A 22,091-nucleotide genomic window follows, 5' to 3' on the forward strand; every position below is an offset into this window, starting at 1 on the left:
AATTGGATCACTGTGTTGCCAGCCTGAAACACCAGATACATGAAACTTCAATTCTGGAAAAACATTTCAAAATCAAACATGAAAAGTAACTGGAAAAGTTTTGTTTCTGGTGAACATCATTTGTTGCTCTGAAAAAGTACAGTTATAGAATCTCTTTTAATTGATCCTAAACTACATAAATCCTTATAGGTGACAGAAAAATTCTGTGCATTCAATGTTAAAATGTTTTTTTTTAGTAAATTATGATATGGTGATCCAATATACTGAAAATTCCTGATCCAATTATCTGGAAAACCTCCGGTCCCAAGTATTCCATAAAATAGATTCAATATACAGTATGTATGGTAAAATGTAAACACCCTCATTATTAATGATAACCTTGTGCAACTAATACTAATAGAGATGCCTAGGAGGCTACCTTGACCGCTGTGACAATCACTTCCTACAACAATCATTGCCAGACCCATTCCCAGACAACAAGTCAGGTAAATTTAACAAAGTCACTGTTCTTCATAGTGGCAGTTATGTTTCTTAATCTAGAATTCTGTATATCGCATGCATACCTCCTAGCTGTCCTTTCTTCTGGACTGTCCTGATTTTAATGTCTTAACCCACAGTCCCACCTCTGTCTCTTCTGCCTCCCTTTCTTGCTTCTGAGGTTAGAAGCAGAGAAAGATAACCAGCATGGGAGCTCTGGGAAAGAAAAAAACGTTTGTGGTATTCTGTTTGGGCAAATTTAAGTAATGCTTTCAGACTATCCATTTCAGCATATGTGGGCTAATAGAGTGCTTATTCATCATTTCTCCAGATCTCAAGACTTTGAAAAATGAAACCCACAAATATGTGTCAGATTGTCTGTGACATTCAAAGAAAACCTATTGGGTGGGAATGAGTTTCATTTGGGATGGATTTGATTGAATAATGGATTTTTGGATCCAGGTTTCATTGTAGGTTCAAATAGTAAGTGCAGGTTTGGTGATTGCATGCAAAATTATTGAATATTTTGGTACATTACTACGGTTTACCCTTACTAACATTGCCTTATGACTTATTTTGTTTGTAAAGTGCTGAATTCTGAAATAAAGTTTGCTACAGTATCTCATTGTTCTGTAGCTCTTCCTTTTGATAAGGGAACATAGAGTTAGTGCAAATACTCGCTTGTTTGTGTTTATTAACAGCAGACTGTAGTATGAAATTGGCTTAAAAAGCAGGAAAATGTAACATTGCTTTTTAAAGTATAGTAACATCAATGAGAAGGTCTTTATTAAGGCATATGGTTTGGTCATTTGTTCTTTTAAAAAAATCATTAAATGCTGTTATGGGTACAGTAGTTGTAGAATCACATAATAATGCAATGATTTATGCTTGTATGGGATTTATTATGGGGACACCATTTCTCCAAACACCTTAAGGAAAAAAAACAAGCAATTCTTTATTTATGTGTGATTTGTTTTTTAAGCTGTGTAACATGACTGTATATAATGGGTAGTTCAATAAACAAGTCTATATTTTCCCATTTTGGCTACCCAAGTATTATGCCAATTATAGTCTGAATCAATAGGTTTGCCAACAATCACATCAATCACACATAATAAATGTCTATGCAAACTGTTTGGGAGACGACCGTAGCAGAGCAGTATTTGCAGTGATTTTCAAATATGTTCAGTACTCTTCTGGTCATAAACATAGCCATATATTAGTTGTGCTTAGTTGGCCGTTATTGTGGAGTGGCCAAGTCATCAGCAAGTGTTGGCAAGTGCATTGGTAGGAATTCCTGCCACAGTCTCATAAATAAGTACTGTGCTCATAAGTGCCTGCAGGATTCCACAGAGTTATGTACAAATGTATCTGCAGCAAGCATTGCCGATGATTTTGTTCATATGTCTCTGCAAGAAAACTGTAAATTATGTCTGAAGATTACCACAAGAATGTACCATATGTATCTGCATGATTACTGGCATTATCTGTATATGTAGCTGCAGCAATATTAGGGAGTATGTGCAGGAGAGCCTGGCAGTGTGGTGCCATAATGGAGTTTTAAGAGCTGACTGATTATATATATGGTACATATCATGGGTACAACAGCCTCTTTGCACATGCTTCTGCTTAATTTAGTCTGGGTTTTGTCTGAGGTTTCTGATTATGCTCTGTCAAACTACGTAAAACACTCATTGTTGATATTACCTGACTAAGCAACTAGCCTTGTCACACATGTATACATGTATTGTAAAACAGTAGTTTCCCTTTCAGCAATGCATCTCACTATCCTGAACTTTTCATTCTCACCTAATTCATGTATTGCAGCTTACTATACCTGCAGTTCTCCATTTCTCTCTGTCTATAGCTATATATTTTTTTACATTTTTTTTGTCACTAACCTGAACTTAGGAACAGCCTATTGGTCTGAAGAATGTACTTTTAAAGGGGACCCCTCACCCAAAAATCCAAATCCTATTTATCACATTAGTCAAGCAAAATTAACTTTAATTACACACACTGTATAAATTATTTGAATTTTGTTTCCTTCAGTCTGTTATGTCCTAATTATAGCAAGTAGGTAGGAGCCATTTTGTGGACATTGTTATTAAGTCGAGCCTTGCATCATCTCAGAAACTTGTTTGGGCAACAGAACGGGGGACCTGATGTCATCCCCATGCACTGGCTACATGATTAAATGGTGAAGAGAGAGAGGAGGGATGTGGGGAGAGCAGTGACATCTAGGATGTTCCTTGGTCCCCTGTCTCATAAGTCATCTAGTATCTATGCAAGTGCATTACAAAAACAGGGGTTTTTAGTTACAAGGTTAAGATCATTAAATTGGTAAGCCACCAAACCACATCAAGGTAAACCCCATATGGTGATCCCTAACTATTTACCTCCAGTCATAGTATTCAAAGGCTGGTACCTCCTTGCGTGGTAGCATGGTGTCTCCTGACCTAGGCAATTGTTTCAGTCAGAGGGCTTAGTGCTCCACTGCCATAAGCTTTTAGAAAAAGGAGATTGCCAAGACCACATCATTGGTTCTGCAGGCTTAATCCTCCCCCGATTGTTTTTTTTTAAGAGAGACTTCCCAGACCAACCCCCATTTTTAAAGACATGAGACCACCAGTTAAAGTGGCAAGCTTGGGGGTACTACAACCACACGGAAGCTTGGCCTGCAGAATAACAGCTAAACTTCTGACAGGATAACAGGATAATAAAAAATGCAAAAAAGGGTGGTTGTGAGAGCACTCATTTAGCAATGAAAAATATTGTGCCATTGAGGTTCTTCTGCAATAAAGTTGTAACAAATTACAGACTGGTATCTACAGTAGTTAATACAATTTTTTTTTTTTTAAAATAGAATATTGAGTTAGTAAGTATCAACTACACTTTTCCTGACTGCCAAGAACTCTCGCATTGGTTCTCTCACTTTGACCTGGTGGCATCTGAGTAGCAAAGCAAAAGGTGGCTGTTATCGGCAGAAACATGTGTTGCGACCGGGACCTTGGCATTTGTTCAGGGTTTTGGAATACCATAATTGACACCGTTTTGAAAGAAATAGAATACAAGTAGCTTAGAAGTAACACAAACAGTATATAAAAAGCAAAGTTACAATAACAGGTAGCAAGCAGGGTTAGGATTTGTGGAAAGAGCATAAAATAGAATTGCTAATGCACCACTGAAGAAGGGCATGTGGTGGTGTGAAAGTCAAAATATATGACGTTAAGTAAAAACTATGAATACTTTTCTGCAAATAAAGTTTCATAGAGTTTCTGGTGTTTGCTATTATTCTTTCACTGTATAATAAATTCTGTAAATTGAATTACAGGATTTTTTTTACCAAAATACTCTCTGTTTTTCATTTAGAAATAAAGAATTTAAAGAACTAAATATGGTAACCTCAGGAAACCATTAAAAGATTTGTTGTTGCATAGCTATGCCTTGCAGAGGACAAGGAATGCTTTCACAAATGTGGAGCAGTGTATGGTAATTAAAGAAAATTGGTCATTTATGTACTAGTTGGGATAAACAGCAGTACTAGCAGCAATTTACTAGAGACTATTTTAGCTGCAAACAGTGCAAGTTCAAATGTTGTGTAAAAACTTAATGTGACTGAGGAAATGCTTTGGTTTGATTAATTCAAGTCTTTAGGGCTATTGACAATTTGTACATTGTATAGTAGGGAAGACAAAATGTTATTTTGAGCATATTTTCTATTTCCATGGGTGCCATCCAAGACCTGTTGAAAATCTACATTGGTGCTTTTGATAAATAGTTACATTTCCAATTGTATTAGTGTAATTTTTGCCTAGTGAAAAGTTGCCAAAACCACAAGTCATACTTGTGCTTTAGAAAATATTCAATTGCAAATCTTCTTGTAGAACAGCTTGTTCATGTTCATTGTATATTAGGGTGGGTATCAAGGCCTAGAAAGTTTAGGTCCATCTCCTTTATAGGTAGATGAGTGTAAACTTATTTTGACATTATTGTGCTATAAAGATATTTCTAGTCATTGAGGTATATGTATTTACATGGAAGGAGTTCCCACTTTTGGGTAACCCTTTGAAAACAATCATCAGTTAACTGTAACTAGTGCGGTTAAAATAATAGAAGCAAGCAACAGGCTGGTTGTTATTGTTACTTGTAGAGTTTACAATTTGCCTTTCCATTTAGTGCAAACCCACTAAAGTCTGTAATTCTAATAGGCTTCTCAGGGGGTGAGGAAAAATATGCTTGATGAAAAAGCATTAATTGGGGGACACTGACATGGGTTGGAGGGTCAGGAATGTGGTGTCATTCATATCTAGGCATGTGGGTCTGTCTGCAGCCCTACTAATTTAATTAAATATTTGCATTTTTTTTTTTTTTTTTTACATGTTTTTGAAATAACTGGGTGATTTGTGCACTTTTAGCATCCCAGTACCAAACTGTCAGGACACTGGGACTTTAAGTTGTAAATGGCAGTGAGATGTATGTAAGTCCTGAATTTGAAGAAAATCAGAGATCATCATAAAAATACAAGTCAAAAAGTTACCTAACAAACAAGAGCATAGGATGATAGATATACCAGATGTGAACTTTTTAATAACTAAGTTAGGCAACCTACCTGTAAAATACATGTAATCAGTACAAGAAAACTTGCAAGAAAACGTATGCTTATATATTATATAATGATATAATATAACCAGCACTCTCGAATAAAGTGTTTGTTTGCCTGGGTGCACGATCAATATATCTCCATCCATCCAAAGAAGATCAGCACTATCGGGGCTTAAAAATATGAAAAAGGTTTTTTTGAAAATAACACAGCATAGGACTAACGTTTCGGCCCTGTATTTGAGAAAGGCCCTGGACAGGTCCGAAACGTTAGTCCTATGCTGGACTTTCAATAAAACCTTTTTCATTTTTTATGGATGTATACATATATATAAATATATATAAATAGAGAGAGAGACAGGGAGAGAGAGACAGAGAGAGAGATAATGCAGTGTTGCCCTGCACTGGTAAAACTGGTGTGTTTGCTTCAGAAACACTACTATAAATATTCTGCTGTGTAGCCATGGGGCAACCATTCATAGCTAAGATAAGATAAGCTTTGTTGAACACAATAGTTTTATCTGTTATCCGCTATTTAAACTGTGCCATATAGCCTTTTTTCCATTGCCGCCATTGCTACACAGCAGCTTGTTTATATAAACTATAGTAGTGTTTCTGAAGCAAACATCTGTTTTGCCAGTGCAGAGCAACACTACATGATAATTTCGTTACTTTAAATGAGAAGGAAAGGCTAAAACTAAGTAAGCCTTATCAGAAAGTTCCACCTAAATATACCAGTAAACCCTCAAAGTAATGCTGCTCTGAGTCCTCTGTCAAAAGAAACACTGCATTTCTTTCCTTCTATTGTGTACACATGGGCTTCTGTATCAGACTTCCTGCCTTCAGATTAAACCTCCTTGCCCAGGGCTTAAGCATGCTCAGTTTGCCCCTTCCACCCTTCTCTGGTGTAATCTGAGCCCAGAGCTATAAGTGAGCAGGCTCAGGACTCATTTTTTGGTGTTACTATTCCTTTAAAGGCAAGCTTTACATGCATCAGCATTTTACTATTTATTTTAATAGCTTTTTTACCCTTATCTTTACACATTATGGTGCTCTTATAATGTCTGTTTTAAGTGGGTGGATAGATTACTGTAGATCAGGGCTGTCCAACTGGCAGCCCGCGGCCCCTCTTGTGTGACCCCCCATATGAAAGTCTGTCTGCTGTGTCTGCTTACCATGTGTAAAATTTAAAAGGTATCAGTACTGAGATTAACTGGCCCCTGCATTGTTTAAACCTCAAATTCAGACTGGAATTCACACATATTATGTGTTCACACATATTATCCCCTCTGCATTGTTCACACTTGTAACACCTCTATTGTTCAAGCCCTGTACTGTTTACACCTGAGACCCAGACTGAAACTGGCCACATTGTTCACCTGTTCACACTTATACAAACTGCTGGAGGGGTGTGGATGCAGTTTAAAACAATGAGTGGCCAACACTGGCTTCCATTATCAGACCTCTGCCATGTAGGCCAGAAAAATTCTGGCCCTCGGTACCACAGAAGTTGGACAGCAGTGCTGTAGATGAATGGTTGAATTTTTCCTTCAATCCAACAAGTCAGCTTTTGTTGAGTGCAATACTAATGTGTGCATGAATGCTGCTGCACTAGGTATCCAGAAAGCAAAACAGGTTCATATCTTCCTGGAACATTTTTAGCATAAGGGATTTATAGTGCAGTGTATTTTACTATTTATGATGCAAAGCAAACTTTTCAAATGCTGCGTTGGCATTGTTGCAATGCAGGTCCCCTAGTCTCATCCCATAAAACCTTCTGGTGCTGGCCCATTCCTTGCCCTATAATGATGTGTGGGTCAGCCAGAACCCCATGGGTCAGGTGGGTTCGGGCAGATTGCACACAATGTTGCCCTTTTTCCATCCTGCCTGCAAACTTCTAGTACCCAATTTCTGCCTCTGTGCGTGCCTTTTTATATACTCACACAGTGAGGTGGGCTTGGGTATATAACTAAAGGAGCGCACTCGGTTAGTGCCGGTATCTAACTCAGTGGCCTGGGTTAGGGTAGGGTGCAGGTCGAGTTTTAGTTGATGCACACATCACTAGTGCCCAATTCAGTCCATGTTCAGGCAGGTATTGCAGTAACTTCTGTACATACCCCTAGGGTTCAGCAATTTTGGATATGGGAAATGCTGGAACAGACAAAATAACCCACAATTAAAGGAAGAAAATGAAAATTCATGTATAGCTCTGAAGTGAGAAATTAGCAAGGAAACCACATGGTCAACCATGTTTGAAATAAGTTAGACTGACTAAATGTGTTAAATGATCTTGTGGGTAAAACAGTAATTTTGTGGAGCTTGATAATTAAAAAGAGAGAACGTTTGGCACTCATTTTCATCAATTTTAGTTAAATGTCTTTCGTATGCTATGGTTTTTTTTTTCAAAACTGCAGTGATCCGTTTACAAACCCTTTTCTTAAAGTTATTTATAACATCTAAAATGGAAAATATATATTTGCAAAGCTTGTCATATGTGTAAAGTTGGTTAAATGAAAACCAATAATTTTTAAATTAATTCTGTTGTGAAAAGCTGCACTGCTGAATGCAAACAGAAGAGCATAGATACTGGGAGAACCATTCTCAAATCTTTTTTCTTGCCTGATCTCACCAGTGAGAAATACTGTGTGCCTTTATTTTCTTTTGTAAAAGAAGTGTTTACTTTCAGATGCAAAGCTGTGTAATATAAGCCCAGTCTTTGATATAAAGATTAATATCAGATGTGGTTAGGGTTGCCATTATTTTACCTGTCTGGTTGGTAAAAGTGATGCTTCATAGCAATGTTATTAATAGGGAAAAATAATAAAAGGTTGCAACCCTAGTTGTGATACTGATATATCCTGTGCTAATTGTAGGAGCAGAGTGGAAAGGTGGGTTAGTTATAGATGTACCCATAATTTTTCAAACTGCACCACTGCTGGGGGGGGCACAGTAGGGTATTGTCACAATTTAGGTGTATCAATGTTATGCCTCAACATACCACTAAAAACTATTGTATCTCCTGTTCATCCCAAGTGTTTCTGAACCAATGTGGGTGTGGTAAGGCAGCATGCTGCCCCCTAAAATCCTGTTGCCCTAGGCCTAGACACAGGCTGTGGTGGCCTTTCCACAAATCCAGGCCTGTAAATTGCAGGATAACTAAAATTTAAATTGAGGTTTCGCTGTCATGTTGCATTAGTTAACCTCATACTACACCACCACCTAAAATATAGTACACCACATGCTAACAGGTGTACTCTATTATTTCTGTGCAACTAAACTTCCAATTACTGGAATTTGGTTTGGGGTGGACAAGTAAATGAAAATAAAAATTCTACCTAAAACTTTCCATTACTATTATGATTTACAGATGAAGCCACTTGGATTTGTGAGATAAATGCGTCATGACTCATGGTTAATTGAAGAAACTGCGTTATCTAAAGTCATCTTAACTCATTTAATGCATTTAACCTTTCCATTAGCACCATTGTGAACAATGGTGAATGCCTTAATTAGATGGGATGTTGTGACGCAGTTTTCTGTGTTAAATGAGATAAATGGGATATCTGTGTTTAGTTATTCTGTGTCAAACAGACAAACCAAAGTGGCTGCATCTGTAGGTAGATCCAAGAGTATATGGGAAAATACTGAGTGCGCACGGCACAATAGTTGGGCCAATCGCTTGCAAAGTATGAGCAGTTCTTATGTGTCACCTATGCTGAATTGAATAAAGGACCAGTAACTTTTCCGATTGATATCTGGCCAAAAGTCGGCAAGATCTTGATCGAGAAGGTTAAAAAATCCCGTCGGATCGCAGCCGCATCTATGCATGTATGCAGTCCCTTGTTCCGACCGCCCATATAGGATCCATTATGATCCAATCGTTGGGCCCTAGGGCCCACGATCTGATAAGCCCGATATCGCCCACTTCAATGTGGCCATATGGGGGAGAGATCCGCTAGTTTGGCGACATTGCCAAACGAGCGGATCTCTACGTCTATGGCCACCTTAAAAGGCTTGGATGACTTCTGGACAAGCTTAAGCTACACTAATTTCAAAATCTACAGTTAGTTTAGCACAGATCTGTTTTCTGCATATATATTTTCATATGAGTGTATAGATAGGTCTGTATAGGTAAATATATGTATAAATATACAATAGGGAATGCTTATCTTTTTTCAACACAACTATCTGTATTCACATACTCACATACTCTGCTGTGAAAAACCCGAATTTAGGAATTAACTCAGCAAACAAGAAACGGATCCGCACACACGCTATTATCAGCAGTTGGGGGGACACCCCTCTTTGTTATATCACCTCGTGATCAACGTTTCGGGGGGATAAACCTCCCTTCATAGGAATTAACTCACCATTGGTTAACTTGAAAAAAAAGAACATGTTTTTCTTTTAAAACCCATAAATAAACTATACTAGAGAATGTGATCAGACCACACTTTAAATGTAATAAATATGACTGGTGTTGTGGAAGGACTCCTGTGCTCTCTAGTGGTTAAAGTGTGAAGTTCCATGGACGTTTAACCAACTTGTAGTTCTGTAGATAGGCACATGCCTGAAATATTGCAGACACAGTTGCAGGTTAATGAATTGGAAGAATCATGAAGCGAGTGACTCATTGGGTGAATAATAGCAAGCTGAAAGAATGCACTAAGTGTATAGGTTTGTGTATTGATTTGTTTATTAGGGCAATTTGTGCTAATGAATAATAACTAATTAAACATTATCTACCATGAAACCATCATTAATTGTACAGTCTCAGGTGACAGTTTTATATGTATGTCTATAATTTGCTGTCATGGATGCAGGATGTGAGTTAAAACCATTTACAAGGATGGCTTGGGTGGTTCTGGGGCAATTTAAGCCTATAAAGGAGTGATTTTGTTTGATAATTGGCTACTTCGTAATACACAGTGCTGTGGAAGTTTTATTTTTCAGATTCTAAAAAAATGCGCTGGGAGTAAGTTTGTTGGGTTTGAGAATGTAACAAAGGTACTAGATCATGCAGCATACAAGGCTGGAAACTTCAAGTAATTTAAAGGAGAACTCAACCCCCCTTCCCACTAATAAAAACTCATACCCAGTACACTACATGGGGTATATTTATCAAAGAGTGATGTTAGAGGTCGCCACAGTCCTCTAGAGTGAAATTCCCCCACTCTCCATTCATTTATATGGGATTTTTAAAGAGTATTTATCAATGGGTGAAAGTGAAAGCTCATCCTTTGATAAATACGCCTTTCAAAATCCCATAGAAATGAATGGAGAGTGGCGGAATTCCACTCTAGAGGACTGTGGTGATATCTAACTACACTTTTTGATAAATATACCCCATAGTACCCCCTCCCTGTTCCCCCAGCATAGGTGATAACACCTCTAAGGTGTTATCATCTATGCAGGGGGGCAGGGGGGAGCAGGGAGGGGGGCGGTTATGATGGGTACTGGGTATACGGGGGGCAGGGAGGGGGAACTATTTTGGGTACTGGGTATGGGGTTTTTATTAGTGTGTAGGGGGGTTTCTCCTTTAAGTAGTGCTAGAAATGTATAAAAAAAGTACTGAGGTGATAAATTAAACATTTTGAGATTTTCTAAAACATATATACTGACTTCCAGTACTAGTAATGTAACTGGAAGCATGTTTTTATGCAGTGGTATAGTCATAGATAAAGCAGACCCATGGTTGCAGGGGGCGGGGGGGGGGGGTGGAAGGAGGGATTAGATGGTCACCACGATGCCTGAAAAATTGCTTGATTAATTAATTGTGGACAGCTGAGGGCTAATTTATAAAACAGGGACAAGAAAAGTTTGCTCTTGGTAGACATATTATACAGGTCACATAACTCTGAAGTGGCTGAATACCCTTTTAAATTGTATTTGGGGTACATTATCCATTATAATCTACAGCTAAAATGTTTAGTGTTTGTCTGCAGGAAGCTCTTACTCTTCTCTGGGTTTTAAACAACCACCACTGCCATATAAATATAATATTTTTAATGTTTTCGTTTTACTTTAAATTTTGGCTGTAAAGCTTTGTGTGTAAACCTCCCATACAAATGGGCAAGTAAATTCATTGGCACACAAAACAGTTGCAAGCAGGGACAAAATGATAGTGAAGTGCAGTTTTAAGTTGTACTGAAAGAATAAGAAAAACATGGTGAATTTCATTCATCGCCCTTATCTTTTACGAAAAATATATTCTTTGACCTAGAAAAGAAACACTTTCAAGGAAATGATTATTCAAAACAAATGTGCACACTAAGTATATATGTTCTCATGGGATCTTTGTATTCTCTGGAGCATTCTGGTAACAATTGAGACTGAATGAAAATTAAATGTAGGCATCAGTCAATGCAGGAACAGATTATTTGCAAATATTTATACAGGGTGTTCTGCTAATACATATGAAACTAGACAGGGTTTAAGCAAGAGAAGGAATGTTAGTATATTTGTTTAGGAAAAATCCATTCACCTTAGTTAAAATTACATATTCTGCTTATTTCTACCTTATTAATCACAAACAAAAATAAACAGTGGAGAACTCGCCTAAACAGAGAAAACCTAATACATCAATACATACATATCTAAGCTCTGCTTCACCTAAACAAATTTCATATCAACAATAGAAAGAAAAATAACTTTCCAGTTAAAATAAACAATAAATATATTATGCAACATAAAATCACAACATATAAAACACTACAAATGTATGTTAAGGAAACAAAACTAAAGCAAAACTAAAGCCTAAAAATAAATAACAAATACATATTAGCTTGAAATACTGTATTTTATACAAGAAATCCTGAAAATCAAGCTTACTTACTCTGCCAGCTCAGTTGTTCAGCAGATGTAAAGCAGCAATTGTCCAGGCCTTCAAAGTTGTCCACAGAATCTTGTTTGTAACACACACATGCTTTAGGGGTTAGCAAAAATGATCAAGCAGAAAATGAGTTTCATCTGTCATAAAAGCTGGTGCTGTAGGGCTAAGTATAATTCTGATGCAGAATGCACTAGTTTTTCATTTATCCTGTTATGTACAGTATTTTTCAAATTAGCCTAATTTTTATATTGTATATATATCATCATGTATATTGTTGATCCTTAAGCTCCGGTAACTGACTACAGCCCAGATCTTGTACTGTGAATCAACAGAAGAGGATGGAGGGGGGGGTAACTGGGGCATCTACAGAGGCACATAGCTTCCCTGCTAAAAAAAAAAAAAAGCTATGGTGGCTTTGTAAAGATGGCCAATACATAATGAGTAGCATTTATAGCCTGCTTAGTTTTTATGGTATAAGCTATGGCTATTTAAACTATTGCAGCAAGGGGTGCTGCTGCCTTGAGGCTACAGCAGCCTGCAAGTTACCAGGGTCGCAGGCCTGGATTTGTAACAAGGCCACAAAGTCCCGGGCCCAGGGCGGCACAAGTTAAGAGGCAGCATGCTGCCCAGCCACTCCTGAAGTTTGCGATCCTTCCATAGGCTTTGCAAATAGGAATTTAGCCTATGGAAGGATCGCTCCGCCCCCAGCCCAGTGTCACTGAAGCATTGCTATGATTTTTATAGTAACGTGTCAGTGTTGCTTTAAGTACAGGGCTCAGCTGTACCTTGTGGCTTCTGGCACTCTATAGCCTGCAATTTTGGAGACTTATTTATCAACATGCTTATTATAGTGATTTTAGAGGTTTTTGAAACCATAGCTAAACTCACATTCTCTAAAACCACAAATGTAATGGAATTTATTAAAAGATCAGAATAAAAAAGTACAATGAAAAAAAGTGCTGAACTATGTGCTAAAAAAAAGAAAACTTCTAAAACCTGTAAAAACTTGAGGTTTTCGGACAATTCCTAGAGAAAAAAATCTGAAATTATTTAGAAGCGGCCTAATAAGATCAGCACAGCTTCCACTGACTTCTAAAGGACAATTTTCACTTGGTAAAAGTTTGCGTTACCGGTTTACGTGGTTTTTACACTTAATAAAGCTTGAATTTTTAGAGCTTTTAGGAAATATAGGAAAACCACACATTTTTTGAGAAAATGGGCTCCTTAGTGTCCCTTATGGAAGTTTAGGGACACCAAAATGTGGCCCTAAGTGCTCATGTACAGAGCGCTTGTACCTGCTTCAGTAATGGTTCTCTCCATTATGTTCAGTGGGGTGTTAGCAGGACCAGAACTAGGGGTAGGCAGAAGAGGCAGCTGCCTAAGGTTTAATGATTGGGGGGCGCTGGGCAAGTACCTCTTCTGCCTACCTCTAGACTGGACTTACCTGCCACTTGACTTGCACGCTCCTTGACCCGAGCTTGCGCGCAATGGGGGAAGGGGGGGGGCGAGCTGGCCTGGCCCTCCTTTGCCTAGGGCACCAGTCTGCCTGGCCCCTCTCTAAGTGTTAGGGTAAGGACACACTGGACGATTTGTCGCCAACGTTTTTAAAAAGCAAATTGCGGCGACATTTCGCTCGTTTTGTCTCTGAACAAAACCAAATGAAAGACGCCAGCTCCTGTGCCCACAGCGCGTTTGTGAATCGCCTGTAGCTCCAAAACGCACTGAGACCCTTTTCCGAGCGATTTATCAGAAATAGCATGTACTTAGAAAAGCACTGAAATCTCCCAGACACGCACACAAATACAGATAAGTAGCAGCAATTGTATTCAAATTACAATGCGAACGCAATGACGCAAGAACGCAAGCACGTAAAGACGCCAGGTTACAGCGGGAAGCACAAACCGTTTCCGGTTTGGGTGGAGCACGTACCGCACAGACTAATGGGATACAAATCGCTCTGTGCCAATAGTCGCTATGAATCGTCTGTTCAAAAAAGAAGATCGTCTTGTCGCCACAATTTACTTTTTTAAAACGTTGGCGACAAATCGTCCAGTGTGTCCCTACCCGTAGCGTTCAGTGGCTTCACTGAGTTGTAATACTCCTCCTCATTAATAACTTTAATTAATTACCAACATTTTTTTTCAAAATTGTCAAATCCAAAATGTAATACATTTCTTTACCCCTAATTCAGTTCAGTTCAGCTTTTTTGGAGAGCATCTAATTCAATTAATTATAATTAAACTCCCAGTTTAAACTCTTTCCCTATTTATGAAATATTGTATTTTCCGTAATACAACAGAAAGCTTGTGCTGTTGACATTAAATGCAGTGGCATACTTAAAATCGCCTTTTTTGTTGATAAATATGAACATTACCTCAAATACAATTTTAATAAAACAGGTATCTATAAATAAAAGCAATTGCATATATTGCCCATCGCATGTGCAGAAGGCTCAACTTGTTCTCTGTAAACCTGGTTGCAGAATTCAGATTTGGGATAATATCGTTGAAAGTCGGTGCTGTACTGTATTCTAGATACTAAAGCAGACTAAATAAAAATAGCTTCCTTGTGCTGTATGACGTTACTATGCTTATTACCTTTCCACTTAGTAGATTAGTCCATGATTTAAACATCTCATTAAACCCACTTCATTCATTAGTAGATGCAACAGGAAGGTCATTTTGAAAATGTTTGCAAGCAAAAGGAGGAGCAATGTGAAGCCTGAAAAGGGAAGTGCTAATTAAATTATTTGTGAAAATGTGAACATTCATCCTTGTGTATGCTTAAGCTTGGCCACTCGGGTTATACATTAGTAAGTCCACACTACAAGCTCCAGGAGTTCTATGGGCAGTAATTGTGTTATATAGCAGAATTTGGAAAACATTTTGGCCAAATTATAATGTTGCACTGGCAAATTGAATTGCCTTATTCCCACCTGCGGTGAATAAATTATAATAATGAATACTCTCCAAGGAATAGGCACACCTATTGATTTAAATAGTTGACATTTTAGACTCCTGTTCATGCTAGGTGCATGCACACTACACTTGGCGCCAAAGAAGTAATACTGGGAGCTTTTTTGCTATATTCAAAAAGTAATTTTGCTGACTTCAGAGGGATGGAAGGGTTGTGCTCCAGGGTTATTTATGCTGTTGGCTGGGCATAATATGAGCCCTATAGAAAAGTTAGTCTGGAAATGATATACAGTAAAAGGGTTTGCAATCATACAATGAACCAGTTAAATGTATTACTTATTCATATGGTTGTATTACATCTTTTTCTCTATTCCTCTCTTTTTTTGTACACGCTCTGTATAAGTCCCCATTATTGTTCAAAAACAAGCACTGCAAATTGAATTCTGTTGTTTACATCTGGGAAGAAAAATAGGACATTTTGAAATTTATTAGCATTAGTATGATGCACAATAATCAGAAATGATTCAGGCTAGAGGAATGCAGTGGAAAAATAGATATGGTGTTTTAAAGCATTAACTTCTAAAGTAATTTTGTAATTAGGAAGGAACTCTTTTCTTGATAAATTACTACTACTACTACTACAACTTCCCATACAGCTGCATAAAGATGTATATAAATGATTGTTTATATTTCTCTGTGGTCCTGATATCTATGAAAGAATACCAAATAGAGTGAAACATATATATATATATATATATATATAATATATATATATATATATATATATATATATATATATATATATACATATATATATATACATATATATATATATATATATTTTTTTTTTTAACTTCTGACCTTCTATACCCAACATTGACTCTATGCCCTTTAACCTTCTCCACCAAATTTTGAATACACTTTGCCCAGCACTTACTTTTCCCTTCAGATTCTTTTGGCACTTTATTATTATTATTGAAATAAGCACAAATTACTCACATCCAAAAAAATGGACTTGAATCCAACTTTCCTATCAAGTAAGATCTAGATTTATTTTTGACTCCATCTCAAACACTCCATAGAAACTTCCCTTGATAAAAGGTTTTGGCTCCATTCTCCTCCTTTTCGATCTCTATAAATAAAGACACAGTTGACACCCAATTGATGATTTTGGCTCAATTAATATAAGCATACGTCTTAAAGAATAAATTTCTATGTTTGTGAGGATTGGATATCCTTTATTTTTCACAACACATTTGACAAAAAAGATATTAATCAATATTAATGATGGATTTGCGGTGCGTTTGAGTCCTTTTGCATGTACAGTATCTTGCTTCTAGACATAAAGCATCTTAAGACATACAGTAATTGTTTATTTCTTATGCTTTTGTTTTTAGACTGGCAGATTGCTACTCTTGCCTTACTTTTAGGCGGTGCTGCTATCATACTAATTGCCTTCCTTGTGGGCCTGATCTCCATCTGCGTGGGATCCCGTAGGCGGTTCTACAGACCGGTGGCAGTGATGCTTTTCGCAGCAGGTAATACCAGTGCACAAGTCTTTTGATCATTGCCCTTATTGACAAATTTTTGTCTTGCAATAGTTGCCATGTCTGCTACAGATTCAGGTGTTCATTGTAACATTAAATGCCAGAATATAGCCATGTCTCCAGAGTTTCAAAATGCAACATAATGCTGCTAGCCAATATAAATTATTATAATACTGATTATCAGTGTTATGCATTATGCAATATAAAATATAATACCATTATAAAATTATTGCAAGTTTTAAATGTGTATAAAGATTGTGGACCTAAAATAGATATGTGTTTACTGCCCTCTGTTGCGGCTATGGAGAAGTGCAGCAATTTGAAATAATAAGATTTTACATTCAGTTGGTACTTAATGTAAAGTTCAGTTGGTACTTAAAAACCAGGATATCCAAGTGTGGAGAACTAAGATTTGATTGTCAAATCAAGCGAGTGACTTTTGCAGGAACATAGTATTTGTACCTGGATAGAGAACTGGCTAAAAGATAGACTATAAAGAGTGGTGGTAAATGGAACATTTTCTAATTGGACCAGTGTTGTTAGTGGAGTACCACAGGGCTCTGTACTAGGTCCCTTGCTTTTCAACTTGTTTATTAATGACCTGGAAGTGGGCATTGAAAGTACTGTTTCTATTTTTGCAGAAGATACTAAATTGTGCAGGACTGATGATACTAAATTGTGTGGAACTATAGGTTCCAATTTGCCACTTTGCAGAGTGATCTGTCTAAGTTGGAAAACTGGGCAGCAAACTGGAAAATAATATAAATGCAAGTTATACACTAAATGGCAGTGTGTTGGGAGTTTCCTTAAATGAAAAGGATCTAGGGGTCTTTGTAGATAACACGTTGTCTAATTCTGGGCAGTGTCATTCTGTGGCTACTAAAGCAAATAAAGTTCTGTCTTGCATAAAAAAGGCATTCAGTCAAGGGATGAAAACATAATTATGCCTCTTTATAGGTCCCTGGTGAGGCCTCATCTGGAGTATGCAGTGCAGTTTTGGACTCCAGTCCTTAAGAGGGATATAAATGAGCTGGAGAGAATGCAGAGACGTGCAACTGAATTGGTTAGAGGGATGGAAGACTTAAATTATGAGGGTAGACTGTCAAGGTTGGGGTTGTTTTCTCTGGAAAAAATGTGCTTGCGAGGGGACATGATTACACTTTACAAGTACATTAGAGGACATTATAGACAAATAGCAGGGGACCTTTTCACCCATAAAGTGGATCACCGTACCAGAGGACACCCCTTTAGACTAGAAGAAAAGAACTTTCATTTGAAGCAACGTAGGGGGTTCTTCACAGTCAGGACAGTGAGGTTGTGGAATGCACTGCCGGGTGATGTTGTGATGGCTGATTCAGTTAATGCCTTTAAGAATGGCTTGGATGATTTTTTGGATAGACATAATATCAAAGGCTATTGTGATACTAACCTCTATAGTTAGTATAGCTATGGGTATATAGATGTGAAAGTAGGGAGGGGTGTGTGTATGGATGCTGAGTTTTCATTTGGAGGGGCTGAAGTTGATGGACTTTTTTCAACCCAATTTAACTATGTAACTATGTAGTAGGAAGTTAAAGGTGAAACCTAAACTGCTTTTAAACTTTATTTTATTCTCCTACTAGTATCTTCAATAAGCAGCTTTAGCTAAAGCTAATACTTAGGAAGACTTCTTATTGGAAAGTCATATTGCATTAATATCATATGTCAACATTCCACATTTCTTGTACTTATCAGTCTTAATCCATACAGCTTTTCTGTCTTGAAAAAATCACTAGTATAAATAAAAAATAAATATATAACTACAAGGTTCACAGAGGTTTTATAATGATTTTTTTCTTAGTATGTCTGTCTACAAATAAATATTTGATTTGATATTTTCTTAGCTAAATCAAGGGTGGATTTCTCTTTTTTGTTTCTTGTTTTCAAAGTGACTCTCTGCCACACATTTCTTTACAACACCAAAAAAGCATGATTTGTGTTTTACAAAAAAAAAAGTAATCATCAGTAGTGATGGGCGAATTTATTCGCCAAGTGCGAATTCGCGCCTGCGAATAAATTTGCGAAACGCCAGCGAAAATTTGCGGCAAAAATTTGCCAAAAAACGGACGCCGGCGTAAAAAAAACGGGCGCCAGCGTCAAAAACGAGACGCCGGTGCCGTTTGGCGAATTTTTCACTGTTTCGCAAAATTCGCCCATCACTAATCATCAGTACTGATCATCACAATAAAAAGAACATCATTGATGTGCATCTATATATGTGTGTGTCCTTGTGTAAATATTAATATAAATATTATTGTTAAGCATTGACATTCTTTATTTTCTAGTTGTTCTCCAGGTCTGTGGTCTTGTATTGTACCCAATCAAGTTCATCGAAACAGTCACTTTAAAGATATACCATGAATTCAACTGGGGGTATGGACTGGCCTGGGGTGCAACTATTTTTTCTTTTGGAGGTGCCATACTTTATTGCCTAAACCCCAAGAATTATGAGGATTACTACTAAACCTGTGCTGTATATGAAGAAATGCAAAACTGGACTATTTAACTTTTTTTTCTATCTCCGTTTTCTAGAACACATATGGAGCATAACGCAATCTGCAGAGTTGATTAAATCACTTTTGCCTTTCAGCTGCCAATAGTATAACCAGCTTTATTCCACTTACAAAAATTGCTGAATATAAAGCAAAGAGTGGCGAAAAGAATCCATGGATAACTGCATAGGTGACCGCTTTAATCTTTTGCTATCTTAAGAGACTACACAAACATAATCATGGTATATATAGTTAATTGAAAATAAAATGACAATAACCACCAAACGCATCTGCCGCAAGATCTGTATAAAATGTTACAACTGCATTGTGCTGCTAAGATTTGCTCAAGACTTTGGATTTGGTCAATGGAGAGCCTAAAATGTTATTTGAAAAAGAAAAAAAGGACACTTCAGAATATTTGCATAGCACTTATCCAACAAATATACAGTACAAATTTAAACTAACATTAAAGGGATATTGCTTGCAGTTTTTACAAAGCAGAAGTTATGTATTTGGCATGAGCCACTTGGAAGAAAAAAAGATAAAGTTTTCTGTTACTGAGCAGATTTTGAAATGGAGTTCTATTTTCTCTATTATCTCTACCCTAGCCAGGGCGAGAACAAATACCCACTTTAATTGTAGGGAAACCTGTTTAGTATTAATCTACATGGTAGGCTTCTCTATAGAAGAGATTAAAGATAATTTAGCATTTGCTTAAAAAAACTACTATTTTTAAAGAAAATATGTGTTTGTCACAGTGTGTTTTGAATGTTTTAATTATAAATTCCTGGGAATTTTATTCTAGATTGTAGCAGACCGACAAGACCAAAAATGAAGTGCACTATTCATTTTTTAACATTTGTGTTTAATGTACTGTGCTGATGCACAAAAGTGAGAAATACATTAAACATATTCATATATGTTCCATACATATTTTGTTAGTGTATACATTTTCATAAAGCAGCATGTAGGTTTACAGAGAGGTGGGCAAATAGAACCCAACATCCATACCCTGGAAAATAAATATAAAAAACAGCAAAACCTCTAAAAATAAAACAATATGTGATTTAATCTTTACTTAAGAACTATCTGGGGGGGGGGTAAGTAAATCAGTGCAAATATAATATATCATATAATACTTTTCAGCACTAAATCATATCTAGAATACTTGTATGACTAAATATACTGTATGTATAGGGTAGTGATTTTTAAACTAACTAATGGTTTACAAGTTTATCAATGGAAATTCCATGTAGTTAAAGCTGGGCGATTAGTTAGGCTGCCACTTTTTTTTTCTAACATAATGATTTAATTGAAAATACATTTGTAGTCGTGCCAAGTTTATGCAAGATAAGGGGATTAAGGGGGTTGTTTATCAATATTAATATTTTTCCCACAGTTCAATTTATTTGAGTTTTTAATTTTTTTGATCATTTAAACTCACTAAAATAATAAATAAACCACAATTTAAGGTATTCAAGTTTTTTTCCCCCACAATTGTATATTGTTTTTTTATATTCAGATTTTATAATAAATAAGGTAACTTTTGTGTTTTTATAAATTGTGAGTTTGTTAAAGGTAGAAAAACATCCACATTTTGATAAGTGGGCCTCCTTGTGAATATTTATCAACAAAAATACCCCCTCCAAAAAAGGCAATAATAAAATTTTGTTTTATCAATTGACATGATACAGTATAATTGATTCTAGGCCAATTTCCTCTTTGATATGACCAGCATTCATATTGTACGGTACAATGCAGAAATTAGACTAATGCCACTCTGAATCAATCTAGGAATTATATGGTTAACAATTATCATATCTCTACAGTCATGTCAATGTTTTTTCATGTTTGTAATTCATTCAGAATAGCATGTACATATTTATGTATTGATTAGTTTACCCCATAAGCTCAGTTATAGCCTTAGTAATCATTTAATTTACCATAACTGAATTCATTACAGAGTGTTTTTCTTTAGAGATTCATTTAGTATTAGATAACGTTTAAAACAATTTTCCCAAAGCATATAAATATATACAGTATATATATATATATATCTATATACGTATATATATGTATATATATATATATATATAGTCCACAAATCCACACAGATTGATTGCTGTCAGGTGCTGTGCTGTGGTTGAAGTATTCACAAAAGCAAAAGGTAGCACGCACTCCGATTATCTGTTCTCCAATATTTATTAAAGTACTACGGTAAATCTTACATCAGGTATACATCTATGTTTCGGTTGTGTTCTAAAACCTTTCTCAAGATGTGTTACCGAAAAAATTTAATGACAATAAGATAGACAAAATTCAAACAAAATTTAAAAACTACATATACCTGCCCACTTAGTGACATCATTTTCTCTACATACTAATTATTCAAACACTTGTGATTAACCTGAAATGGTCCAAATTGCAAATAGTAAATATTGGAGAAAAGATAATCGGAGTGCGTGCTACCTTTATATATATATAGCCTCCCATTTGTTACCAGGCTGAGGTTTTTATTGTGGTTCCCAATGTGGTTAATTAAAGCCAAAAGTTATGATCCAATTACCTTGTCCATGCTTAAGAGGCTAAATTGCTAGATTTCCAGTGTATTAATTAGTCTTTTTTTGTGGTTTATTATTATCCCAGCTCCCATTCTTGGATTTTTACATAGAGTATTCTCTTTTGTTTGTTCCATCTAGGAAGAGTACAGCCTCTTTTAGTAAATATTAATAGCTATAAATCATACGTTGGGTTAATAAATATTTAAATATTAAAGTAAATCTAAATAGTACAAATAGGGGCACATTTTTTGGTAAAACTTTGAAATTCGACCATCGAATTGTAGAAATTCGATAGTCAAAGTTTTTTTTTTTTGAGTGATTTTAGCCGTTTTCTAAAGATTTTCAAAAACAAAACTTTGACTTCTAAAAACTTAGCCAAATACTGGCTATAGGTTCTAGGAGGTCCCCATAGGCTAACATAGCAATTTGTCAGGTTTAAGATGGCAAAGTGTCGAAGTCGAAGTTTTTTAAAGAGACAGTATTTCGATTTCCAAATGGTCGAATATTCAAAGTTTTTTCAATTCAAATCGAATTTTGGCCTATTCGATGGTCGACGTACCCAAAAGTTTTTGAATTCAAAAATTCACTTTGAATTTCACTTGAATGTGCCCGATAAAGATAATCAG

The 22,091-nt window shown here is 36.4% G+C and overlaps 1 protein-coding gene across 1 annotated transcript in view; it reads left to right on the plus strand.

The window, feature by feature from the left end:
- Positions 1–21,699, plus strand: part of tmem47.S (transmembrane protein 47 S homeolog) — a 45,725-nt gene extending 24,026 nt beyond the window's left edge. Inside the window, exons 2-3 of the mRNA XM_018249733.2 lie at positions 16,224–16,364; positions 18,698–21,699. Of these exons, the coding sequence (XP_018105222.1) occupies positions 16,224–16,364; positions 18,698–18,876 (320 nt within the window). The 3' untranslated portion in view covers positions 18,877–21,699. The remainder of the gene's footprint in view (positions 1–16,223; positions 16,365–18,697) is intronic.
- Positions 21,700–22,091: the final 392 nt, after the last annotated feature.

Source organism: Xenopus laevis, chromosome 2S (assembly GCF_017654675.1).
Source record: "Xenopus laevis strain J_2021 chromosome 2S, Xenopus_laevis_v10.1, whole genome shotgun sequence".
NCBI lineage: Eukaryota > Metazoa > Chordata > Amphibia > Anura > Pipidae > Xenopus > Xenopus laevis.